Source organism: Etheostoma cragini, chromosome 13 (assembly GCF_013103735.1).
Source record: "Etheostoma cragini isolate CJK2018 chromosome 13, CSU_Ecrag_1.0, whole genome shotgun sequence".
Lineage (NCBI taxonomy): Eukaryota > Metazoa > Chordata > Actinopteri > Perciformes > Percidae > Etheostoma > Etheostoma cragini.
The window spans coordinates 11,693,582-11,721,276 of NC_048419.1; the positions used below are offsets into that span (position 1 = coordinate 11,693,582).

The following is a 27,695-nucleotide window of genomic DNA, read 5'->3' on the forward strand; positions in this document are numbered from 1 at the left end:
GAGGCTGGGGGTTTGGCCTTAACCATCTTCCACTTTACTTGTTTGAAAGCCATTATGTTTCTCTCTCATGGACGGGCCAAACTCTCTGGGTGAGCAAAGCAGAGAAATGGGAGGTAGCCTTGCCCCTTATGACCTCATAAGGAGCAAAATTTCAGATCGCCCCATCTGAGCTTTCATTTTCTCAAAGGCAGAGCAGGATACCCAGGGCTCGGATCACACCTATAGGCATTTCTAACCACTGGGGGACCATAAGCAGGCTGGGGAACTGATATTAATGTTAGAAAAACTCATAAAGGGAAATTGTCATGCCATAAAACCTTTAAAAACATCAGCAGAAAAAACAAATTCCACAGTGAGGCTGCATAATGTCTCCACAGGGTCTGGTGGTCTGGGTCGTTATCGGCTCAGATTAAACACAAAATTCTGCCAAAAATGCTTAATGTTTATGTGCCCCTTTTGTCTTTGAATGGTAAATATGACAGGAAAATTAACAGATTTCAAACCAATACTAGAAGAATAGCTTTAGTACACAGACTTTGTAGAAGCTGTTAATGTAGGATTTGACTTTTGTAATTCCTACATCCTAAAATAGTTCAATCAATATGTGTAAACAATGGGCTATTCTAATCTTTGATGTTAATGTTATAGAAAATTCTGAGCAGCTCAGTTGAACTGTGGACTCTGCTATCTATTTTGTGCCAGAGAATGTACGCGTATGCCAAATACTTTGTGCTTTTACGGTCAACCCACTTATCATTCTCGGGATCACTTCCAGATGTCTAATCTTGACGTCAGTAAGGGTTCAAGTTCACACCCTTCTGACTTTGAGAAAAATTGTTTCGTGTTCACAAATATTGACTGGACAGATGTTTCTCTTTGACCTGTCCTGTTTTAATAAGTCAAACACAATATCCATTATATATCACAAAGGTTTGTCTCTGGGGGTTCTTTTTTTTTCATTTTTTTTTTTTCATTTTTTTTTTTGAAAGATGACAAGGGGGGATGGTGTAATTGTGTTATATATCATTGTGAGATAGAGTTCTGCTGGAGTAAAAGCAGAAAGCTCTCAGCTGTTGCTTTTAAAACAGCACATAGAAATATCGGAATCTCTGCTAACAGCCCTAAGAGACTGATGTGATGTTCCTTACATCCCACAATTTGTGGAGCCTTAGCAGTGTGGCTGTACTGTTTGTCCTCAGGGTGGCACTAGAGGAAGCGACATAAGGTTTAATCCACTTTGCAAAGTTTAATTTCAGTGTGCTCATCAGTTTATGAAATATTTTAATTTATAAATATATTTTTGGCCTGAAAAGGAAAAAGGTTTATCTTCAGGTCAGTATGAATGTACCCAGTAAATGTCATACAAATCTGCCAATTATTATTTGATGTTTCTTTTGTACACCTAGAACTTTGCATTAATATTAGTATTATTACTGTTATTATTAATTTAAATTAATATGACATCATAAAATAAATGACCATAAGTTGTGTAAAACGTATGTAAACTAATAAATTTGAACAAATCCATTCCATTTGATGTGTTGTTTTTATGGCATAATGCCGTCCCAATGACATTTTAATTTCATGCTTGACATTCATGTTTCTGTCACCTCATTTTCTATTTTCATACTTGAGAGTACTATTGTCACCAGTTACACTCCCTCACCTTTCAGCCAATCACATTCTCCCTGCCCGTGTTAAGCAAGAAAATTAAACTGCTAGTAAATGTAACCAGTTAGCTCCTGTTAGGGCGAGCAACAACAACCCCAGATGTTCTGAATCTAACCAGCTGCTGCTCAAAATTAACACAGTGCACGGAGTAATCTCTGCTTTTCTTTAGCTTTACACTGATATACATTCTCTCTTAAAAGCTAGTTTACAAGCTGGGGTTGAGTGCTTAGAATTTGATTTAGTTACAAAATGAGTAGCTGGTGTAAAATAACAACAAATTCTCACTACCATTGTGTAAAATACAGACGCTTGGCACTGGGCGTTTTCATTGACCCTAAAAGTCTCAGGGACTATTCACGTCACTTTGGATGCTCTGGGTTGGAACATACAGTACATTTATAGCTGGCATGCGGCATAAGAACGGGACAGTTAAGTTAAGGGAAAGATTGTGGGTGGGCTTATAAAAGGTACACTTCCGTGAAACGCGGTACAAGAACAGGACTGTTGGGTTTAGGAAAAGATCGTGGGTGGGGTTTTAAAAAGAACATTTCTGTGACACATGGGACAAGAAAGGGACAAGAACCCTGGTTTCCGGGGTGAAAGTCTTGCGTTGTTTGATGCAGAACATTGGGCTTACATACTACTCACTGCCATTGTCACGCCTAATACTACGCGTCTTAAAGCGCAGCGTGTGTTCCATACAAACACTGAAGGGTGCTTTTTGTGTCGTAGCTGACGCTGAGGGAGTGAGAACGGGTTGAAAATAAAAACAAAAAATACAAAAGGACATAGAAGCGGAAATAATGGCATTATCAAAGAAAAACACACTCTCTGAAAAGGGATTTTGAAAAAGAAAAGAGTCTACATTTGCGCCCAATTGAACTATTTTTGGCCATTTTGGGGCTCCATACATGAGGAAAGGAAGGAAGCCCTCAAGGCCTTGTAATATTGGACAATAAAAATAAAATTGACTTTGTTTGAGGGAGGTTATTAACTTACAATAAATTGAATTGACCATTTAAATATTGAAAGAAGTTTTAAAATATTTAGCAATAATTTACATCCTGTAATTCACCCAAGAAGTGGAAGTTCTGTGATTGCTTCTCATTTTCTTTTTTTGTTTGATTATGACCATCATCTCATAAAAACTACTGCATGTCATGTTGATTTAGCATGACGTTGTCTTAAATCATGCACAGTAGAGTAGATTCCCACAAGGGAAAGACTTTGGTGACCCTGTTACCCTTTCCCCAGAGCCACTATCAGACCACTTGGCCCAGGTCTTCGTATAGTCCTACTGTGTGACTATTTTTGACTCATCCTCTCTTAAACAGGCCTTTTCTCATGAACTTGCAATCACATCTGACACTTCCCATTGGTCCTCTCTCACATCACTGCTAATGCAAATTATTTGATTTTCTTCTTCTTCGTGTCTACTTCTACATCATGCTACTGCATGAAGTTACCTTATTACTGTTGGCTCTCTACTAACATTCTTCTTCACCAAGTTTCCAAGCTGGAATTATTCAGACAGGATGTGCCCTTGTGAGAGAGTCAAAGTGCCTCTGGTGCTCCTTAAGCGTTAAGCCCCGACCACTGAGATCCTGCCAGTTTGTCTTATTACCACAAATCCCTTACAGTATGAAGATAGCACATGGCTTATTAGTTAGGTTTCTTCTATTTCGCTGACCTCAAGTAACTGGAAGATCACTTTATTTTTTGGTGAGGTAAAAGAAAACAGAACAAATAATTTAACAAAGACGTATGTGATTAAACAATCAGCCCACACAGTAAGACATCAAATATAAGCTTTTTTTGTCACTGTAAAAGAACAGATACTAACAGAACAGGTTTTAACTTGTCATACCTACGAGTGGTTGGGTGGGAGGAGTGAAGGTGTACAATTTCAGTCTCCCCTTCCCTCCTTGCTGCTGCAGAGCGGTACTCATCAGACCAGTTTTCAGGCAGTTTGCAAATCAATGTGTTTTGGGAAATCCTCATAGCCGGCAATTGAAACTCAAGAGACTGTTGTTGTGTGTAACAGATGTTATAAGAGAAATGCGGGATTGACTTAAACACATCTCAAGAGTCAGAGGACATTGGATGTGTTTGAGCTCATCACTGAAGGATAAGAAACCTTGCTACAGGTGAGTGTTGCCTTTAACCTCTCTTCAAGTCTACACTTACTTTCTTCATCTAAGTTTGAACATTCTTATACATTTTGCTTCAATATGGTTTCATTGTTTTTTGTCAATTTTTTCAATGTCCTTTTTTGTGGGTAATTTGATTATTTACCATCACTTAAATACTTTTTTATGAGACATCTTCTTGCCTCTAATCCTCACGCTTGTTCTTTCTTACTAAATGACATGGGCCGGTGTTTTACAATGCTCTTTTCAGTTAGCCTTTTCATACTTTACTAAAAGGTTTTGTCAGGTAAAGGTCAGTACAAGCTCCTCTTTGAAATGTAAAATATGTAACCGTGGCTGCAGCCTGAGGATATCTTCTGTCTTATCTGATCTGATGTGTTCATTTTCTTGCTGTGACAACACTGAAAAAAAACTAAAACAATGTCCCTAACATCACCAGGGTGTACCGGCCTGTTTGATGGAAATGTCTGGAATGTGACCTGCTGTCACCTTTGCACTAATGACAAAGATTAAACAGAGAGTATAGGACCAAAAACTGACAACGGACTCCGACATAAGAAAGGAAGGTTTCAGTCAAACGACATGAGCTAAACTTACTGTATGGTCCAGAGAAGAAGAGCAAATAGACCACCAAAAATAACCCGCCTGACCACATTTGCCAGGAACTCTTAAACAGATAACACCCACTCAGGCTCACAGCCTTGTCCACCCCCTTTACCCAGAGCCAGTGAATCATGCTATGCCACCTGAAGGTGTTTCACTCATGGTAAACAACATTACCGGGAGGTAATAAAATCCAATTTGGAGTAGAACAAACTATTTGGGTGTGGCTCTGACAATGCACACGCATAAATAGGCCTTTTGTGTGTGGGAGGGCCATACAGGCAGGTAAAGCACCTGGGAACTTCCTTATTGTAGTGCAGAAAGGAATCCTGCTGCCGTCTCAGAGGTACGGTGGCCATTTGTTGTTTCTTCTCGCCTCTGTTTCTTTTTTCTTCTAGTATTTTTGTCAAATTTTCATCCAATTCATTTTCACACAGTTTGGGCATTTCCTTTCTCTCTCTCTCTTTTTTTTTTTACTACAACACAAAATACATGTTTTCAGGGTCTTCTTGTGAGGAACCAACTTCCTTTAATTTTCTTGCTGCTGCTAGTCAATTCAATTCTGAATTCTGTAACATGTTATTCTTGGCAAATGCTGTGTAAAATATCAAGGTTCGTTCAAAATGATTATGTTGGCACGTAGTGTCCAAACGCAGCCTTAAGCGGTCAGTGTGAGGGGACAAAAAGATCAAGAGTTAAAATATCGTCCTTCTCTAGAGAAAACAGCTGTGTTGCTTATCATTTCCTCTTTCATAGACATGCAGTGTAGAAAAATGTATTCTTTTATAGAAACCAATCCAGGAAAAATCCAACCTTAAACACAATTCATGTTATTCTTTGCAATACTTTGGCAATAGTTTGGACAGTTTAGGTCAAAACTGATCCATAAAGTCCTGATCGCATGTACTGTGGCAGCCGTTGTTGTCCAGTGTTGATGTGTGAAGGAAGTGTATTGTTTTTAGGTAATGTATTGGGAAATTTAGGCCTTTATATTCATAGAACAGATGAAGGGGAAAGAGAAGGGGAATGACATGCAGCAAAGGGCCACAGATCGGAGTCGAACATGTGGCCGCTGCGTCAAGGAGTAAACATCTAAATGGGCTTGTGCTCTACCAGGTGAGCTACCCAGGTGCCCGATGAGTAATTTTTTTGCTTTGTCTTGATGGATAAAAAAATTGTGAAATTAAAAGACGATATATATTATATTTGTCCATCAGATATTTGCAGAACATCCGGCTATTAAAAACAATTTTACAACAAATGGCAGCTTCATTGAGATACCTTTAGAAATGTAGTTTTTCATTTGTGGGTTCTTAGCATACTGTTCTAGTGAAGATGGATATTTCTAGACTAGACTGTCCGGAGGGACTCTGGGTCACATGTTAGTCTGCTGTTGATCTGGGCTACATCAGCGGGCTTTGCCCAAAAATTAGTCCGCAGTTAGCAGGAAATCCTTCCCACATGAAGTACTTAACACTAACAGTCAAATGTCTGGTGTCTGTCATCACTCTGCAGCTGTGAGGCTTCAGAGTCTGGACCATGTTCTCCTCTGCTGTCCCGTACAAAAACCAGCACTACTCTGACCTGAAGAGGGATTGCATCAACAACAAGACGCTGTTTGAGGATCCAGAGTTCCCAGCCGTCAATGCATCACTGTATTTTAGGAAACCACCTCCTGGTCATGTGCAGTGGAAACGGCCCAAGGTAAGTGGCACAGGAGGTAGTGATCAGTCACTAACATCCATTAGGGAAGGAAACGATTGCTACAGATGAACGTTGTCATATTTTACTATACCATGTGAGGTGGTATGTAAATGTTATGATTTGGAAATGGTTTTGACACATTCAATGCATAGTTGAAGCTTTGCTGTTACAGTAAAACTATCACCGCACCACCACCACACCACAAAAGTGTGTAAAGTCATTCACTTTCCTTTTTCTGTTGTAGGAGATAAGCAATGAGCCCCGTTTGTTTGTGGAGGGCATCAGCTCCCATGACCTGAACCAGGGAATTGTGGGAAACTGCTGGTTTGTTGCTGCCTGCTCCTGTCTGGCTTTGAAGCCAAACCTCTGGAAGAAGGTGAGTTACTTTGGTTTCTTTATTCTGAAAGTGTAAGCTGAGGTGATGGCATAAGCAAATATTAATAAGGCTTATGTATTGCAGTTGTGATAAGAAAATTGCAGGTACTGCAGCCCTGAGGTGAAGAGTTAAGGTTGGAACATGTAACCAGCAGAATTTACCAGAGGGGAATTCACACATGATTAACAGCTGAACCGAACTAGTTTGCCTAATTACTTTTGTTTTTCCTGGTAGATGGTATCATTTAAGATGCAATATTGTACCATTTCCAGGCCTTCAACATGATATTGATACTTAAAAAAATAAAAATAGGGCAATTTTGACAATAATGGTAGAGGATAACTTCTTTTCAAAAACATTTTGTTGGCAAAATGTCCCAGAGCTTTCCACTACATTTCAGAAAACATCACAATTCAACTGACAGCCTGAGTGAGTCTTTGGAAGCTATCCAGTGTCACATGCTCTATTTTAATCTTTAAAAAGTAGTTATTGGTTGTAAGTTAAGTGCCCCCTTGACAATTGTTTTTATAATTTTATGAACTTTAAAGGTCCCATACGTTGTTCATTTTTAGGTTTAGGTTCTGAAACACGCTTAAATGCCTTTCTCTGGTTTCCTCCTAAAAAAGCCCAGTCTGCTCTGATTGGCCAATATTTCTGGGTCACCTGCAGCCATTCTCTCGGTGTCTCTGCACCCTCGTTGCAGCCGGGGAATGACTGTACCAGCATTGTAGCAACACTTTTTTCCTTATATAGTTGTGACATAAAAACATCCAATGTCTAGTTAAGGAAAAAAGACATGGAAATCTTTCTTTTTACAGTATAGGACCTTTAAAAAGCCATCAACATGTTATTACAGTCCTACCTTTAGCTGATGTGTGTGTTTGTGTCTTTCCAGGTTATTCCTGACCATAAGGAGCAGGAGTGGGATCCCAAACGACCGGAGAACTATGCTGGAATCTTCCACTTTCAGTTCTGGGTGTTTGGAGAGTGGATGGATGTAGTGGTAGACGACCGGCTGCCCACAATCAACGGTGAACTCATCTACTGTCACTCAAAAGACAACAACGAATTCTGGAGTGCTCTGCTGGAGAAGGCCTACGCCAAGTCAGTAAACCTAAACACAATCAGATTTGTATTTATTTAGTTAGATCTGGTTGATACTATAAAAATATAAGCTTATATTATTAATGTTTTTGTTGAAATATAAGAAATTAGACCAACAAAAAAAAAAAACTAAAAATCCTGTTACTTTTACAAGTATTACTACTTAGACCACTCATAATAACCAAATATTTGCAAAGCATAAATAACAATACAACTACTGCTGCACAAAGCCCATGAAATTTTGAAAGTAAGTGTTGTAACATATGATGTTGTGTGTTGCTGCACACAAATTATTGGCAATATGTTAGTATGCAAAACATAATTCAAATATGTAGATACCATTCATGTGTTTAACTGCATTATATTTCTATATTTCTGAAACACATCCAACTTCAAACTAAACTTGTGATTCCCCTTTACTCTCTGCGTCCAGGCTCTATGGCTGCTATGAGTCCCTGGAGGGGGGAAACACCGGAGACGCTGTGGTGGATTTCAGTGGGTGTGTGGCTGAAGCCATCAACCTGGAGAAAGAAGCTTACTACAAGGACCCCAAAAAACAGGACCAGCTGTTTGAGGATCTGCTAACGGTTTACGACCGGGGAGGAATCATCAGCTGCTCCATTAGGGTTTGTGCTGTTTGTGAATATGTTGCATCTTTGTTTCTATACTTAAGAGATACTGACCGGTTGTTTTTATAATATCAACAGGCACAGCCTCATGAGATTGAACACAAGATGGCAAACGGACTGGTGAAAGGCCACGCATACTCAGTAACTGCAGTGAAGAAAGTGCGTTTGGGTCACGGGCTGCTGGCCTACTTCAAGAATGAAACCATTTCTCTCATCCGCATGAGGAACCCCTGGGGCAAGAGTGAGTGGAAGGGAGCCTGGAGTGACAGGTGAGAAGTGCTTCCAATTCATTATTTTCTCCACTGTTGTAGTTCTGATCAGAGAAAGAGCTCCACAGTGTGCACTCCTACTCAAAAACTCATCACCAGGGTTGTATATAACTATTCAGATGGTATGGTAATAGTGACCGTCTGGAACACACTGAGCGTGTATGGTGGGACAGCAGAGGAGTCAATAATGCTGCAGGAGTGGTCAAGCTTTTCTTCTGTTGTGAAATCTTGTCACAGACATCTAATGTAACCTCTTTAATTTGAATGCCGAAACAATTCTCTTTTAAAAAGTAAAATACTAAGTTAGCCACATTGTATGACTCAAAAGGTGCATCTCATTGAAGGTGCTTTATGACTTTAAAACTATTTGTTTGTATCTACAAGCATTTCATGAGCATTAACCATCTCCATTTGCTTTGCTTGCTGTTTGTCAGCTCTGAGGAATGGTCAAAGGTTGGGAATGCGGAGAGGGGCAAACTTGGCATCGTAGTAGAGGATGATGGGGAGTTCTGGTGAGTGATAAGGTTCATCCAATCGCAACAGCCCACCTGTGGAGTTTATCTCCTCTTTTAGAGTGTATTAATGCTTTGTGTCTTCATATCCACAGGATGTCATTCGCAGACTGGTGCAAGTTCTTCGAAGATGCAGATGTTTGCCGTCTCCTCAACACTTCGCTGATCAGTGTCCACAAGACGTGGAACGAGGTTGTGCACTTTGGGAGCTGGACCAAACACGCAGAGCCACTTTTAAACCGCTGCGGTGGCTGCGCTAACCACAAGTCGACGTTCCTGCAGAACCCACAGGTACTCTTGAATGGACTCCTCACATCAGCTGTGTTCATGCACATGTATACATTTATATTCACTCCGTTTGAACTTCTTTTACAGTACTTGTTTGATGTTACAAAGGAGGCTGACGAGGTTCTAATCACCTTGCAACAGAAAGACATGAAGATCAACAGAAGATTTGGTCAAGGAGAAAATCTAAGCATTGGCTTCTGTGTCTTCAAGGTAACATATGGTGTAACATGTCTACTTACTTTATTTATCCAATGAACAGTTAATAACTGATCTATAATATGCATGGTGCAAGATAAGCAACAGATTAGCTGTTAAACATTTGAAGGGTGTGTGGAACTTTGCAAAAAGATTATGGCGAGACTCAGACGAGTTTGTTAGAGAGGAAATGTACTTCACACGGGACGAGGTTGGAAGTTAAAGGTCAGTTTATTTGAGGCTGAAACAGAGTCATTTAATCACAATTTGGCTTTTTATTTTGGTGAAAGAATTTGGCTTTTCTACTCATTTGCTGAGTAAATAGTGAACAGTTTAGTGTTTTACTGGCAGGCAGATACTACTTGATATGATTTATCAAAACAAAAGCAGACTATTTTCACAAGAGGCTAAGTCATACACGATTAAACACAACACATGCACATACTTCAGTAGATTGTTTCAAGCTGAAAAACACAGCGGAACCAAACCCAGTTAGTGACCATTTCCTTCAGACTCCCAGTAATGTGCAAAGAGTTCAGTTGCCTGTGTTCTGATACAGTGCTTCTGGAGGCGTAATTGAAATATCATGCATTGTGGGCAAATATAATATTTGGCATTACACTACACTGAACAAATGCAAAACCACAACCTCAATGGATATAATTATGTCTGGAACTGCAATATTTACAAAGACAAATACAATTCAATAATGTGTTTCAGTAGAGGTCTTAACTATTATTAAACTGCAAAGTCAATGGAATCTTCTCATGCAGCTGCAAAACTACTACGCCAAACAAAATTGTATCCTACTTGCTGGGATTAGATTGTCACATTCAAATGAGGCCATTTAACCGTACGCTGCAAAACTGACATCCCATTTCCTGTATTGTTATTTACGTGACAGAGATCTGGCTAAGTTCAAACACACATCCATTCTTATCACTCTGACAGAAGTGGTGCCAAAGGGACAGGTTCTGGACAGCAATAAATGCTTGTCCCACAAGCAGCATGTGATTAACAACGCAGTACACAGCCTGTGCTGCTTTGAGCCTGAACCTGGATGTAATCCTTGTCGTCTATGGTCTTTTTCTGGTGTCCACATTTTATGCTTCTTATGTTGTCACCCACTACACTTTGTGTTTTCCTGTTTGAGAAGTATTTCAGTTGTAGAACTTTCAGTCATACAGTGATGGGTAGTTTTTTTGCCATTTATGAACAAAAATACACATGAAAAATATGCATTAGTTGACACCTCAGGGCCTTACAGCAGCTCAATGAAAGCCTGGAGGAAGACTATGATTATTATATTAATCTACGACTAGCTGTTAATTGCTCAAAAAGAAGGACGCATGCAGTATAACCTTTTTACATTTGCCTAATTGACACACCAGTCATCTTACCAGTGCATTAATTATATTACTCTGTGTTTTTTAATAAATTGTAATACAGTACAGACTTATGTTAGTGTAATCTATTATTTTAAAGGCAGAAGAATCTGTTTAGGCGGCTAACAGTAACTCATCAGTACGCTAGGTAGAATTTGGTTTGGGGTTAGATTGACCTCATGTCCATCTCAGTGGAAAATTGACTTTGGCATCTTCCAAAGTACAGCATAGGTACATACAATGCAAATTACACAACACACCATTGATGATATTAAGAATATGCAGTATACAATAATTTAGTAGATAAATTACTCTGAATCACATTTATTGTAAGTATAGATACTGAATAGTAAGCATACATCTCATTATACATACATTTTGGGAGCATCACAGTTTTGATCATATTTAGGATATGATGTTTACAGTGAATATAAGTTCATATATATATATATATTTTTTTATTATTAGCTAACTGTTCAGTGATCTTTAAATGAACACTAAAAAAAGCCCAAATGTATTTCCTTTTCCAGGTGGAACTGAACAGGAAGTATCGGATGCACGACATCCTGACCCAACAATGTGTGGAAACATCCACCTACATCAATGCTCGGACAGTGTTCATGAGATGCATGCTCCAACAGGGCCGCTACATCATAATCCCCACCACCTTTGAGCCTTACAAGCTGGGGGATTACATGATCCGAGTTTTCACCGATGTGGAATCAGGCTGCAGGTACAATTGTGATAAAGAGGTGATGTTGAACCAGTGACCGTGTGTGACGTGAATAGCAGCATGACTGGATTTTATGTTGCCAGACAGAAATGTAACATTCGTATAATTATCAGGTCTTAAAAGACACTGCAGTGAAAGCGAGAACACAGCTGTTTAACTAAGCCCTTGAGCTGTTGTCTGAATTGTTCAGTCCTTTGACTGTTTGATTCAGACATTAATGGATGGACCATGTCTGAGGAAAGCACCCGAATGACTGTTTTGGAGCACTTAGATTATGCAATTATGTTCACAGGCAATTATTTAAAATGCTTTTCTTGGCCAAAGATTCTGTTTTAACAGATTTTCTTTCCGACAATCTAGTTGGCCAACCTAAACACAGAACCAATCACATACCGGTCATCCAAGTTGGCTTACTGTCACTTCATGTCAGAGAACCAAGATATAGGAACTCTACTCCTCTCATGGTGCCTAAATTCTCCTCTACTCTCACAGGGAGTTGACAGAGGACAAGCCGAAGATAAAATGCTGGAGTTCATTCCTTGGATACCCACAAGCTGTGACTCACGTCTACGTCCACGGAGCTGAGGAGCTGCAAAATCAGGACAATACAGGAGGTTAAAAGGACTTTATACAAGCCAGATTTTTACCCTAAATGTACTAATCAGTGTAATCAGCCTGTAGTCCACCAATGTGGTTTGCTAAAATGAAACTCTAATGTATTCATGTAGGTGCAGACCCATATGTGATTATAAATTGTGAGGGCCATTCGGTTCGATCCACCATCAAGAAGGACACCCTGCAACCAGAGTTTATAACCAGCGCCATTTTCTACAGGAAGAAGCCCAGAAATCCTATAACTGTGGAGGTAAGATGGCATCCCCTTGGTCCTGATGACTGTAATAATCTCGGTGACTGGCAGTGCAAAGGGATTGTGGCTCACTGTACTGTGGAAACCATGTATCCTAAAAATGTCATCAGACAAAAACAGCCTGATTTCAAGCACAAAGACCAGAAAATGCATGCTGTGCCTGATGATATTATAAAAAAAAAACATTTTCAATCTATTGCTGAATCCAAAGCAAACCAACCACACTGTTATCCCAAATTAGTTGAACCAGTTTGTGTAAAACTCTCTCTGTATTTCTCAGTATGACTATGTTCAGAAACTGGTGTTGTTCAGCGATGATGAATTTGAATGATTTGATGATTGATCACATAACCTTTTTCAAAACATTTCAACCTGTTACTGTGTTATTTCTGTTTCAACAGGCAGCAATAAATAACACATTAAAATCTAGAAAATTCATGTAATTTCATAGTCTGGTCCTACCAGACTCAATTACAAACTGCATTTCATTTGTACAGTGAACCTGGCCACTCTCCACTGACAAGTGTTAACTTGCTTATTTAAAACTACTGGATCTGCCCAGAGCCATTCTGGATCTGCAATAACGTATCGCTAATTTGTAGTTGGGACGTTGGCTTAGCCTCATAGCGTTAGCCTTAGCCAACTCCTTCACCACTGACGGAGCAAGCTGGAAAATCAAAATTTTCCCAAACCTCATGGGGAGGACCCAAGGCTTGTATCATGTGGACCGCAACAATCTATGATGTGAACGCGCCGACATTCATTTTCATAACTTAGAATTCCTCATGGGGGAGCCCGAAGCTACGCATACAGCTTAATTTAAGCAAAGAATCACAATAAACATGTTTAATTGACTGTTGAGGATGTCACTACTCGAGAAACATATAAATATTGTTTTTATTTGTTTTTTTATGATATCCTAGTTTCTAACATATGTCACAATCATGGAGTGGACTGTCACTGCTCACACCCCATCAACCCTCCCCTGGGTCTAGGTCGAGGTGCAGCAACACATGTAGATAAACAAGAACACTAAAACAATTATACAAAACTAAAACTAAAATCTGAATTAGTTTCAATTATTTAGCAATTCTTTCATAGCAGAAAATAAAATGTAATATAGTAAGAAAACAACTTATATACAATATATATATACATATATATATACTAGAAAAGCTCACATATAACTTGTAATTAACTGACAAATGTAATGGCAGCTTGTAGTTGGCTGTAATTGAGAGCAAAGGACATCATCTTTGCCTGATAACATGATTGCAACATAATCAAATCAGAGTCACCAACACCTTGATCTGTGGTCATATTGTAATCTGTGGCGGCAAACCTCTTACATATATATATACTTGACTGGTTTTCCTCAGGTATGGAACAGCAACACAGTGAAGGATAAGTTCATGGGCCAAGTGGTGTTGTCGGGGTCAGTGAAGGACTCCTCTGGCCCTCAGAGGCTTCAGTTGTTGAAGCGAGGACAGCGGACACCTGACGAGATGCCCGGTAAAATCAGTCTGAGGATCATCACTTCTACTGAGCTGACCGCCATGTGATCTTGACATTGAATTCAGAGAGGGCTGGATCTTTTGATGTGGTGAACATCTTACTTGGCATGTGCCATCATCAAAGCACCGGACCCATGGTAATCCCTGGTTGTGTGTGATATTAAATACCTTCATTATTTGCACGGTGGTGAATTGTTTGCAAAGTTGAGAGGTGAGCAGCACCATTGTACCGACTGAATGTCAATTCCTGTTATCCTTATTATTTTTGAAATGATCCCTATGTAACTCATAAAACATTTTTTTTATTGTCGTTTTTGTAAAGTTATTCTTTTGTATGTTCACTAAGGATACTGTGATATGTCAGTAATTTGTCATTCAAGTCTTAACGTGTTATAATTTCTATAATTAATGTAATATTCATTTCTGTAATTCACAACATGCTCCTTTTTTCATCTGTTCATATCATGTTTCATTCTCATGATTATTAAGACTATGCAAGATACTGAATGGCATAAAGAATTAAAAGAAATCCAACCTAAGAATCACAATAGACTACAATCATTAGCACAACTGTGGTTTTCTTCCTGTTTTTATTTCAGTCCAGTTTCGAAACTGCAATGTTTTTTTTTACACTCAAGACACAGCCATGCACAATTCAAAGTTCAAAAAGTCTATTGCTTCAACCACAAATAAAAATAGTTTATCCAAAACCTAATTTCCCCGTCACTCATTTGTCCTTTTTCAAAGATGGGGAAAGGCCTGCTGAGGTATGCCAGATGAATCAGCAGTTTTACAAAGCTAGACAATAATAAGAGTAATAATAATAATAATAATAATATGATAATAATTTAAAAAGTAACATTTTTTGTCTTTGTTCCATTCTCTTGATACACATTAATAGAGGAATTTTCACACCACGTGTACAGGTTTACACATTCAGAAGATAGGAATGTACAGGAGCAACCACAGAAAAAGGGGCACGTCAACGGTGTCTCTTGTCCCGAAATTCACCTTTGTGCTCATAGTTCACAGACCTGTACATGGGGGTAGAGGCCAAACGTCCCAGGAGCCGGCAAAGCTTCCTGTCAGGCCAGCCACACCTGCCGCACACACACACACACACACACACACACACACACACACACAAGCACGCACTAACTCTCAGCAGCGGTACTCAAGAAAGACTGTGTGGGCCCGCACACAGAGTGCTGCATTCATCGGTTCTCTTTCCAGATGGAGTGTCCGATAAAGCCCAAACAGAAAAGCCAGATCTAGGAGTGCCAGCATGTTAGTTTTTCTCTTTTTTGATTTTCAGGGTGCAAAACATTTATTGATACATACCATGGAGCAACCTGATTATTGTCTTCTTAAGTTACATATTTCTGAAAAAGGGGTGTTTTTCTGGCATATTTACATACATACATATCCTAACAATCTTAACCTATTTGAAGATGAGATACAGTGTATAGTTGTTTTACATGCATGAATTCTGTTGCATCCTCCTGTCTAACATCACTCCATCATATGTTAATTTGCTGTACAATGGAGGTACAAAATGACTGAGCAGCTACCCTGCACCTCATAATGAAGGTGGACAACATGAGTGAGGCATCTTCTAGTGTAGATTGAGGTAGCCTCCTAACACGCAAAAACACACACGCAGACACACAGAGTGATGCTACATGGGAAATGCATGACGAAGCTACTAAATACAGACACAAAATAGATACTGTCTGTACAGAAATGAGTTTAAACACTAACCAGGTATGGGAGGAATGTTATCAAACAACATGAACCTCTACTAGGTTGGCTGTTTTCAGTGCTCATTAGGACAAGGTACAATCATAAAATGACATCCACTCCATTACTTTGCTCAGTGGATAACATTCCCCCTCTCTGATCTGCCACGCAATCCAAAAACTCACTACAATACAGATCATATGAAAAAGACACATAAGACAACATTAAAAGACAAAAGGACACACACAACACTTATAAGTAATTACTCGGGCTTCTGGAAAATAAGAGAAGAACTTGTTTCATCGAAATGTCTGTGTATACTTTAAAGTTATTTTGACTGATGTATTAAAAGATGAAGAAAATGTATTTCTCCCTCCACGACTTGTTGCAGTTAGTTGAAACAGTGAAAATGTGCGGCACTAGACCTTCAACTCTGTAAAAGGTAAATAATTACATGACCTTCTATTTGCTACTGTTGTCAAAAATGAGCTTATTTAAAAGGCTGAAATGTTGGTCCACTGTGTGCCAGCATCTTTAAAAATGACAATCCATCCCTAAATATAGATATTTTGATGAAAACATTTATATTTGTGACTGTTGAGTCTCTGATCTGGTACTTGTCTTTCTTTTTATCTCATACCTATTAAAAATTTGCTTTGACATTATTAAGATAGATGGTTAGAAAGCCACACATATCCATATCTATGGATAATCCCATTTGAGATGCTTGTACACAATGAATGCTACAGTTTATGTACCATACATGTTAGAATTATCTGTCGAATTTGCCGATACATTGCTTGCATTTGTAATGAAGCTGACGTTGGTTTGAAGTCATTCTGATAATTTCTACCACATGGAATACGGAGTGTTCAGTACCTAATGTTGATTTAAATGTGCGACATATCATCTTTATTTCAGTGCAATCAAATGTATCTAACTGCATGCCTTTTCTCTCGATAATTAATAAGAAAGTATGTATATTATATCCAAAATTAAATATTTGCATGTGTGAGCTACAGTTGACTCACACATGTTCTGGTTTCAATATTTTTGAATTAGACACAACATTAAATTTGATATTATGTAGCCAGTTTATGAGAGAAAATGAGCAAATTAACTGCAGGTAACCTGAACACCAGTGACTTTATGGAAGAGACTGTCTGAAAGAAGTTGGCTCAAATGAAATATGGGACCCGTATCTCTTCACTGATATGAAGTGTATTAATGAAGGGTGTTTAAAGCTGGCATAGGTCATTTGAAATTATTAGTGACTTATTCCTCTGTAGCTGCACCCCTACACTCACTTATACTCACACACAAACACACACACACGCAAACACACGCACGCACGCACACACATAAATATGCCACCTTGAGATGAGACAATCTACGGAGCACTAGCAATGTTTCTCCACAGAGCCATTAGTCATGCAGGCAAAGGTTGGGTCCAGAGTCCCAGAGTCACTCTCTCACATCAGCTGGTCACTGCAGGTGTAAGTGTGGCCTGATTGTGCTCCATGGAAGGAATCGAGAAAAGAAAACCAATGCTGGGCAGGAACAAAGATCACAGGCTCTATAGTTTTGTCACTTTGTCCTCTTCGCTCCTTAAGTTTCTGCTTGAAAATGAGCATGTCTTTTCATTTTTTTCACTGTATTTCTTGGTTTGGGAAGCGACTGCTACCAAACAAGACATATGACACAAAGAGATGTGCAGATTTGGTACACACTCACACACACCCACACAAACGCACACACACTTGTGATGGACTGCTCTACATGTACAGAGTGCTGGAAAAGTAAACAAGGAGGCAAAGTCTTTTCAGCAGCATGGGCCCGAGAGGCTGCAAGGCCAGATGTCCGTCTTACATACGAGGCCTGGGGGTCATTTGTCCTTGTGCTGTCACGGTAAATCACACAAACCCCTCCCCCCCTCTTTGTGCTGTCACTGTAACGTCACCCACCATCCATACACCCAAGCCCCTGCCCCCATGAACGCACACATCACAGGCAGGGCTCCAGCCTCGGGTGGGGACACAGGTCACACCCTAGCGACTGCTGTTCTTTATGGCTTCCTTTGCAGCTACAATCAGAGGCGTCAGGCTGGATAGAGGCTTCGCCAGTTTGAGGAAAGAATGCTGCAGATGACAGACAGGATAATAATGGAGATGTGGTACCAAAGAGAGAAAGAGAGATGTTTGCACATTTAGAATTATGAATAGTAGGCATTTAGCAATGATTTGGTAACATCTGCCAGACATGAACGTATGTGTCTATGCATGTCTGCTATTGTGGATCTAGTCACGCTTTTACCTGGAGAAGCTCCTTGGCAGAGCCTCTGCGGTCCACATCCATCTCCAGACAGCGGTTAAGGAAGTCTCTGAACACAGATGACAGCCTCTCTGGGTTCTGCAGCTCAGGAGTCCCATTGGTAGCTATCAGGTACAGTGCCTGGTGAGATGGATGAGGTCAAACCATGAGACCATGAAACAAGGGCAACATAGGAAAAGAACACTGAATATTTAATCTCCATGCATACTGTATGACCACTAGGGAGCTAACATGAGTCCTGTGTTGTGGTTGCACTTTGTGTCTTACCCTGAGTGGATTCTCATTCAGGTAGGGTGGTTCTCCCTCCACCATCTCTATTGCCATGATCCCCAGGGACCAGATATCCACTTTTGGGCCATAAGCCTTTCGAGTCACCACCTCTGGTGCCATCCAGTAGGGCGTTCCCACCATCGTGCTGCGCTTGTTCTGCTCTGGAGTGATCTGGGCACAGAAGCCAAAGTCGGCTGCAAAGGGAGACAGAGGAAGACAAGTGCAGTGGTGTGTTATAGTCTTTCATTTAACACACTACTATCTCTCTTAATATACAGTAAATCTCAAACACTTCTCTCTCAGAAATGGGGCAATTTTACTGTAACTCTGTTACACTAAAGCCAATGGTAATTTACATGTTTGAACAAAAACGAGAAGACTTACTGAGCTTGACGGATCCATCCATCCCCAAGAGGATGTTGTCACTTTTTATATCTCTATGGATCACCTGGTTGGAGTGTAGGAAGTCCAGGGCTTGAAGACACTAAAGATAGAGAAAAGAAAGCTTAATAATATACTTGATTGATACCCACACATACTAAAGGGGAGCCTGTACTACACACACATTTGGAAAGTCATTTTCTCTTGGCTGGTGAAGTACTCACATTTGTTTTTTTTATGTTTGCATGTGCCCACCTAAATGTAAGGTTCAGCTTGTTGTAGCCATAGAAATGGTGGGTGGTGTCGCTGATGTCCAAACTTCCCTTACCTCTCTGCAGACTGCAGCAATCTGGCCCTCGTCCATGCAGGTCTCAGTCACTACATCTGTCAGCGAGCCACCGGCCAAATACTCCATCACCACCCATAGCTCATCTCCTACCAAGTAACTAAAACAAGCGAGAAGGAAAAATACAGTTTCAGTGTGACATGCATTTCATATTGAAGACTTCAGTTCAGTCGTTGCTTTGACAAATTAATAATCTAGGCACGCTAGTTGCCAAGTATTCAGACAATAAGAACAAAACTTCTCAAGAAAGAGAGCATAGAGCAGCATCTTTAAATTTTAAGATGTACTGTGGATCTCATGATGCAGAGTCAATAACAACACTCATAAGGTGCTCAAGCATGTTACTGCCAGCTGTGAACAGCAGCTGAAAGACCATTGTTATGAAATCTGATCCGAGTGGAACAGATGCAAAAAGTCTTGTGTTGAGTTATTGTGTACTAAAATTCTTCTCCATGTTTTAAAACAGTAGGTGGCAGTCATGTACCAAATGATGAATGCGGACCACCATATGAAGGCAAAAGGAGAAAGAAGAAGGAGGTGAACAAGAAGAAAAGTAATGTAATTTATGGTAACAACATGTCTGACCTTTTCTGTGTTCTAACCACAAAATCAGTTGCTATTGGCAAATTCATTTTAAATACATTGATCGTGCTGCATGAGCTTATTAATGTCTAACCATCTTAGAAAAAAACAAACATGCAAACAATTATTTTACATCTGCCATTAATACTATAATAACTGTGCTATATAGCTATTGATGTTTTGTTAGAAAACATTAATTGACAGCAACTTGTCAATCAATAGTCCTTCATCAAGCAGAAATGCCAAACATTTGCTGGTTCAAGCTACTCAAATGTGAGGATTTGCAGCTTTCCTCTCTATTATATAACATTGACTAGATTTAGGTTTTAGACTGCTGGTGCAACAAAATAAGCCATTTGAAGACGCCACTAGGAAAATATATTTACTTGGTGTTACCATATGTGACACTGCATGCGAAAACTCACCTATCCAGGTAGTTCACTATATTGGAGTTTTTGTTTTCCCTCATCACCAAGATCTCATTGATGATCAGCTCCTTCTTGGGCTGCTGCTGCAGGTTCATCTGCTTGATGGCCACCTGAGAAAACAGAAGAGGAATCTGTAGCTCAGAACAAGAGAATGCCTGATGGCTGAGTTAGAAAAAATAAATGATATACAGTGCGGGAATGTTTTATAATCAACATCAGAACCTGACTTACCTCTTGGCCAGTTGCTATGTCAATAGCAGTGTACACAGTGCCGGACGCTCTGGTGAAACACAAGATCAGAGTCACTTCAATGACACACCATTTAATTGTTCTAAATTATTTAGTGACAAAAAACTAATTGATGTTATAGTATTACTGTTTAGTCTAGACGGTGTAAGGTGGCTTTGAAAATGGAGTAATTTATTGAAGAGATTCAAGAGACGTATAGCATGTACTTCAACAAAGACCAAGTCCAAGTTGCATGCATCACATTTACTACTTAAAAGACACACAGACTACTGGCCTATCATAAAGTGAATAAACCTGAGGCTTGATGAGTTAAAGTAATATTTTGGTTCTTCACTAACAAACTGTCTTTGCGTATTTGACCAAAGAAATGTAACTGCTAATAAATGACCTTTGAAATGATGAGCACAAAGATCCAGGAAATTTATGGTTTCCAATAGTGGGCCAAAGCAATGGTATGCAGCCATTCCGTCCTTATTTGGAAGCGTATGTCATGCTACTAAACACATTCAGCCGTGAACTAAGTTCTTCTGGTCTTTATTCCTTCTCTTGCTGCCAGCTACACCTGTGTTTAGTCAGAAGCTATGATGATGCATAGTTCCTGGTACTAATAGGTTAAAGATAGTAGCAGAGAGTAAATAGACAGTTATCTAATGTTTAACCTAGGAGCTTCCTGATCAAACATGCAAATAGTGAGAATGTCAGAACAGATAACAACTGCACAGTCTTTATCTGCGCATATGTGTGAAACACAGAAAGACATGTTGAGAGAGAGAGAGAGAGAGAGAGAGAGAGAGAGAGAGAGAAAGAGATGGTAGAGCTAATCTGGCCCATAGCCATTTCAGCAAACAGTTCTCATTTCCTCTTTACTTGCTTTCTCCCATTCCTTCAACCCAACCATCCCTCTGCCTCGGTCTCACTAAAGTTGTCACTACAGTTCCATCTCTCCTGGCAACACTGACTGCTTCTCAAATTGCTCTATTTCAATAACTGTTACGACTGGTTTATGGTCGCGGATGTACTCACCCTTGTCCTATTTTCTCGAAGCGAGTGTACTTCTTTTTGGGATCCCCCACGCTCACAATACTCCCTGAGTCAGAGACAAAGCAGATATATAATAATGATTGAGCTTGTGTGGGCGCACACAGTCATGACGGCTTTTTAAAAAACACACTCATACACGGAAAACATAACTGCAGAACCTTGTCTGCCCTTCTATTTTAGACATTCCCTAGATTCATCTCTACATCCCGGTGCATGCAGGTACAGGAGCGGTCTAGGGACGGCCACCAGTAACAAAAAGTCTATCTTTGTCCAAATTTGATTACATTAGTGCTCCCTGTTCTTAGAATTAGTGCGCTAGAAGTACAAAGTAATATGCCACAGGAAACCAAATATCCAGCCTGTCTTCTAATCAACACAGAGTGAATTAGCCAACTCTGAAGTCGTGTCCTCAGTGTTGTTTTTGGGAATGTGTGGATTTAAATTTAACAGGACGTTCTAAAAATGTGGATGATTATCATCTATTAAAAGATGAGAAAAATCAAGAGATTCATGGCTTTTTACAACCAAAATAGTTCTTGTCAGTGTGGAGAAGAAAGATGGAGACACAATTCACATATATTAAATCTGAACAACTGAACTTATCTAAAAAAAAGAAATTGTCATCATGTTTAATAAGCTGTTTTGTTGCCAAATAAAAAATGTCTTAGGCACATACTGAGTCTCTCCAGAATCTCCTCATCTGTCATTTTGGACTTCTTCCTCTGCCGGTCAGTGTGGCGATACATTGTGTTGGACGTGTTATCCGGCTGAACCTGCGACTCTGGTGGAGTCACCACTTCTTTCACAGGGGTGGGAGGCTTTGGCTCCATGACTGAGCGTGTGTAGATCTGCGAGGAGAAAAGAGTCAAAGAAATGCAGCGGGGACTTTGCATTTGCAGCAGAAAGATATCACCCATCGCGGCATGTAAACTCACAGATTTGGTATGCTCGGGCCGAGGTGCAATGACTGGGGGCAGCTCGTCGTCATCGTCCTCTTCTTCCTCTTCCTCCTCCTCTTCTTCTTCTTCCTCATCCTCCTCTTCTGACACAGGCGGAGCGATAGGGGGCTCTGACGATGATGTTTTGGCAGCCTAGAGGGTGGAGACGTAAGTGAGTCTGGATGCATGTGCCCTATAGCAGCATAGAATTAAAAAAAGTGTATCTTCCCCAAATCAAAGAAATGTACACAGCACCACAGTAAACAAGAAACCCCAAACCAGCCACTAACTTCTGGCCAGTTGAGTTTCAAAAGATACTTTGTCTAAAATACAAGCTGTGGTGAAGGCGAATCCATTTTTAAATTATAACAACCGTATAACAGTCAGATCATTTCAACATGTTATTCAAAAGCAACATAATACAACAATACCAACATACAGTTAATCTGTTGTGATACATATGACATTTTTGTGTAAAACACAACAAAAAGAATGGGGTTATTTTGTTTAGAGCAATTGCATTAAAAGTGAAGGGAAAATGATCAAAATCAAATTATTATGAGTCCAGTAAGAGCTAAAGAGACAAGCATTAAAAGTGAGGTGCCATTCAGTGCAGTTTATCTTGAGGGGTCAGGTCAGGTGTACCATGGGCCAACAATGAAAATGAATTAAAAAAATAAATAAAACTATAATATTTTATTGTGCTAAAAGAGAAAACGTGCAGCCACATTGCAGTAATGAACAATATATTGATGAACTGTAGACATCCTCTTGATATGGTAGATACCTTTTAACACGTCTGATTAATAAGCCTCAGGCATATTTATTATTCCCCCCATCCAACTCTGCTAGCCTTGGATCATCTTCCTCTTATGGAGTGGAAACATTTCATCCATTTCCACTCTCGTCATGCATAAATGAAGCAGTGCAGCTTAGTTCTAGTGATTAAAAAAGAAAAGGGTCTGTCTGAAGGAAAGTCTCAGTCCTCAATTTAGAAATACTGGGCCTCTGACCCGCTCCACGGAGGGCTGGGCCAAGACTGCAGTGCAGAAATGAATGTCTAGTTAACTGTAAGCATGTGTCTTTTTTTATTTTATTTTTTTTGTACAGAGCCATGCGGTAATGTCTACAATGATAATGAAAGCACATTATTGGCAGTTGTTAAGAATATGAGCTCACACATGCAGTTTGACAGTCATTATAACACTCTGTGGCATGCGCCCCTACCCTGCCCTTTCAGAGACGGTTCATTTAAAATATATATATATATATATATATATATATATATATATAAATAAATATAAGAGGTGCTCTTGTGGAAGATAATAAATACATCAGTAACATTACCACCTAATAGATCCAATCATACCCCCCATGATCAATACAGAGCGTGATGATGCGTCTACAATCAGATATATGTATATGGGTTTTGCATTAGCCTGTAATCAAAATTAGGAGATCAAATTTAGCTTCAAAGCCAATGCACGGATACATCATGTGGAAAGTAATATGGAGGAGTTACCTTTTCAAATAATGCGCTGCAGGTTCTAAGGCTGACAGGAGGCCCAGATGACAGCAGTCGGTTCTGAATGTGAAGGTTGAAAATGGATTTACTTAAAACAAACCTACACAATGTTTAAGAGTAAGTGGAGTTCAGGGGAAGGGGGGTGTAGGCCAGGGGTATGCTTCTGAAGGGATGGACAATAGGTCCGTAAATTGTCCTCCCGACACCCAGAATGGGGAGAGGACATGATGGCAACAAGTAAAGCCACCTGAGGACTGTCCTAGAACATATTTTCAGATTTCTTGTGTAAATTGATTTTTAATCAGCTTTAATTTACATGCTACTATAAGGACCGTTAGGACTTCTGATCACGCTCCCAGTGTCGTGTTCTTATAGCTGATTTGAAATTTCCTGATAACATGTTTAAGATGCAATCCATTAGACACCTTAATTATTGTCATTAGCACCCTGAATACTAACAGTGTTACAAAACCTTCCCACTATATATGTTTGTTCACTTATGAGCACACATTTTGCTAGAAACCTGAAATCAAGTTTCGGTTTCAAATATCTCCTTCCATTAGCTGGTAGAAAAGTTTGTTAGTGAAACAAATGCTGTGGTATTCACTTAGATATTGTCGGAATCTTGGACATTATGGTGAAAATTTAAAAACATGTGCATTTTATTACTGCAGAATTGCTTTGGATAGTTGAGCATAATTGTTACTCAGTCAGGAAAAATGCTTTCCCTGTTAATAAAAGAACCGGCTCCATACTGCTCTGGGGAAGATGACGTGGCTGCTCTCATAGATCCAAATATACAAATTCGGTTTTCTATAATACTATTACACCTTTATGACCATCAAAATTAGAATCATGTAATGAATAAACATTGTGTCATGTCCTTGCAATTCTTGTGGATTTCTGAACATCAACTGGCTTCCAATTAACTGTCTATGAGGGGATTAAACAGTTGCATTTTGGAAGCTACTTACTTTAAAGCCTGAGAATTACTGACAGACTGTTTTAGGACTAACAATGACAGAGCTATGGGGCTGTCACCTGGACTACATGAAACACTTCTCTTAAAATACATCACAAGGAATTATTAATCCTAAAACAGCCAAAATGTAGCCTCCCTGCACCGACCATGCTGGATCCTAGGGTTTCTGTAAGTTAAACAGTAAGGTCAACAACCCACAAGTGATGAAATGTCAATGTAAGGTAAAGCTCACACACTCTGAGAAGCAAAGTGTTAATCCTGTAAACGTTGTTATACGAACAGTGGTCGAGCTGTCTGTGTTGACTCTAAATAAATATCCAGGACTTACTGGTTGGTAGTACACCTAATATAAAAAAGGAAATATAGGACTTAACTGATGGCTTAACAGGGAAAAACTGTAACACCAGGAAAGAAACAGCCAGACCAAGTTATTAATCATTTAAAAAAGCAAAAAAAGGGCACTACAATTGAGTCTGAAACCCTGCCAATGTATCTTCATCTCCATTTCTGTGTATTGTAAAAGCAAAGTGTTTGTTTCCTTCCAAAACTATTTCTTAGGTGAATCTATTGTTTGGTAGAGGTGGACAATAAGAACAATATGTATTATGTTAGAGTGGACATCAGATACAGGAAGTAAAGTCTTACTCTGAGATCCTAGAATCTAAAATTGAATAAAACTTGGTCTGACCAAAGCTTGAATCAGGATGCAACATATTATCCCTTATCTGCAGTTATAAGTGTATGCTGAACATGACTGAAAAATGACAGAAACTGGCTCAAATGCAAGTTCAAAGAAGTTGACTAAAACCCAACGATATTACAACGTGACTAGTAGATAGTAGTCTTCTTTCCATCTGACTTAAAAAAAGTGTTATTTGTTCTTAAATCCTTAATGACAAGACAAGAAAACTGCAGAGGAAATATGGATTGTAGCAGGCAATAGGGAGAGAAAGCAAGTTGCTTAAAGAAAAACAACACACCAGCTCTCTAATATTTACCTGCATTGCAGGTTTGTAGAAGTTGGTGTTTAGAACAGGTAGCTCATGATGGGATACTTAGAGTTTGCTTCTACAAACCAAATATTGGCACCCTGTCCTGTAGTTCTGCTTAAAGGAGACAGTGCAGACCAAACCTAGGAGGGAATCTGTGTCACCATAGTCAATAGCTGAGTCACCTCAGCAGGCCAAGGACCACTGTGACAGTCCGAGGCTGACATGCTCTCAAATACCCTCACTGGGCTCGCACAACCTTTTAGACTCACTTCCACACCCGCTTGCCCTTTATTGGCAAAGAGCTCTTTCAAGCAATAGCCCTTGCATTAAGTGAACCCATTGTAATTTGCCTGAGGCAGCGAGTCCCACTGAACAGACTTGGACTTCACTTCTTCTTCCTGGCTGAGCGTGTTCAGGCCAAGGCATTCAAAGCATAGATTACTCTGGTCAAAGCCAGGAATGAGGTCAACACAGCGGGAGTCCTTCTAGATGCAGTTGAGCCTCCAGTGGGGCTTGTCTATGGGTATTTAAAAATCTGGTTGAGTAGATTGGAAAAAATGGTAAACAATGAGCAGCAGAGGCTCTTTACAGCAGTCGCCGTTTCGGTGCAGGAGATGCAGACTGGCATGTACGCAAAATTCAGGGCATTATGCCACATAGTGAGGGCAGTAAGCCTCTAGAGGGAAGCGCACACATTTTGCCCATTAGAGGAGGAAGTCTGTGCAAATACATGCTGATATCCCAGAAATTCCAGACAGTGAAATAAAGTCATGAAAATTTACCGTGGTGAACTTCAAGAGGCATAATTGCAAATGAGGTTCAAGTGGATGAAATAAAGCCACATAATGTTGCAACTTACCTGTTTATTATTACACTGTTATATATAAATCACGAAGATTATATCTTTAAGTGGAGAGATTTTCCAATGAAATATGGCAGAGATGACTAAGAACCAGAAATTGGGTGGACTTTTACTACAATAAACACAGTCGAGGGAGGTCAAGATATGCAGTGTGCAGCAATAAAATTCCCAATACTAAATACTAAAAGGGGAGTGTTTAATTAGCAACATCATGATTTATTTACTAATCTGAAGGTGTCATATATATTTAATATCATCATATGTATTATTGAGGCTTATAACTAACACTAATCAAAGTAAGCTTCGATATATAAGAACTCACCAGAGTGTTTGCTGCTATGTACCCATGTGCCGACTTGTCTGAAACAGAAAAGAACATTATAATCTTCAGACATAAGAATACATCTAAAATGTTTTTTTGTCATATTGGTGGTGGTTATTTTAATTTGTCACTATTTTGGTGTTGTTTACCTCCCGAGGTAAAGCTCATGTATTTCTGGTTGTTGACGGTCTCTTTGGAGTCGTAGAACTTTAAGACATCTAACACAGCCTGCGGGTTCTTTTTCTGCTCCAGCTTGGTGATGTTCGAGGTCTGTAGGAGACGTGCCCATTGCTCTGGGATACCCTGCACAAATAGACATAGATCAAATGTGAAAAATTGCATCATTTCAGCTACACTATTCAAGTTTTGTTGTGAGGAAAGAGTGTGGGTTGTTAATAGTTTTTCAATCACAGCCAGAAATCATTGAAGATGTAGTGTTTCTGTTGTGCCAAACAGGCTTTTAGGAGCCAAACTGAGGTGAACACTGGACACTAAGTGGTCACTAAAGCTGTGAATCAACCCAACATATCCACAAACTCTTCAACACTTACAGTACTTAACCTCACTAGAGCCACCTTTGCAGTTCCAACCCTGCTTCCAGTCTTTGTGCTAAGCTTAGCTAACTGGCTGTGGCTTCATATTCAACAGACATAATGAGAGTAATATCTAGCTTCTCTTCTAACTTTTAGCAAGATAGCAGTAGAA

General features: G+C 39.6%; 2 protein-coding genes across 3 annotated transcripts in view; one reads left to right on the forward strand and one right to left on the reverse strand.

Moving 5' to 3' along the window:
- Positions 1–3,587: 3,587 nt before the first annotated feature.
- On the forward strand, positions 3,588–14,714 carry LOC117955091 (calpain-5-like). Its single transcript, XM_034889241.1, has 13 exons — positions 3,588–3,818; positions 5,940–6,128; positions 6,373–6,504; positions 7,400–7,608; positions 8,042–8,234; positions 8,316–8,506; positions 8,941–9,018; positions 9,114–9,309; positions 9,394–9,516; positions 11,417–11,619; positions 12,112–12,233; positions 12,348–12,484; positions 13,867–14,714. The coding sequence occupies exons 2-13, from the start codon at positions 5,964–5,966 to the stop codon at positions 14,047–14,049; spliced, it is 1,932 nt and encodes a 643-aa protein (XP_034745132.1). The 5' UTR covers positions 3,588–3,818; positions 5,940–5,963; the 3' UTR covers positions 14,050–14,714.
- Positions 14,622–27,695, reverse strand: part of LOC117955092 (serine/threonine-protein kinase PAK 3) — a 28,456-nt gene continuing 15,382 nt past the window's right edge. Inside the window, exons 4-16 of one of the 2 annotated variants that reach the window (XM_034889242.1) lie at positions 27,140–27,293; positions 26,991–27,028; positions 23,830–23,892; positions 22,305–22,460; positions 22,046–22,217; positions 21,352–21,415; positions 20,311–20,359; positions 20,077–20,189; positions 19,052–19,169; positions 18,727–18,826; positions 18,340–18,536; positions 18,055–18,192; positions 14,622–17,879 (exon numbers count right to left, since the gene is read on the reverse strand). In XM_034889242.1, coding sequence (XP_034745133.1) covers positions 17,790–17,879; positions 18,055–18,192; positions 18,340–18,536; positions 18,727–18,826; positions 19,052–19,169; positions 20,077–20,189; positions 20,311–20,359; positions 21,352–21,415; positions 22,046–22,217; positions 22,305–22,460; positions 23,830–23,892; positions 26,991–27,028; positions 27,140–27,293 — 1,452 coding nt within the window. In that variant the 3' untranslated portion in view covers positions 14,622–17,789. The remainder of the gene's footprint in view (positions 17,880–18,054; positions 18,193–18,339; positions 18,537–18,726; positions 18,827–19,051; positions 19,170–20,076; positions 20,190–20,310; positions 20,360–21,351; positions 21,416–22,045; positions 22,218–22,304; positions 22,461–23,829; positions 23,893–26,990; positions 27,029–27,139; positions 27,294–27,695) is intronic. The other variant, XM_034889243.1, reaches the window with a different exon arrangement.

Coding starts and splice junctions, on each gene's coding strand:
- LOC117955091 (XM_034889241.1), top strand. CDS start 5,964: ATGTTCTCCTCTGCTGTCCCGTACAAAAACCAGCACTACTCTGACCTG. Junction 6,129..6,372: donor TGCAGTGGAAACGGCCCAAG/GTAAGTGGCACA, acceptor TTTCTGTTGTAG/GAGATAAGCAATGAGCCCCG. Junction 9,310..9,393: donor CGTTCCTGCAGAACCCACAG/GTACTCTTGAAT, acceptor CTTCTTTTACAG/TACTTGTTTGATGTTACAAA.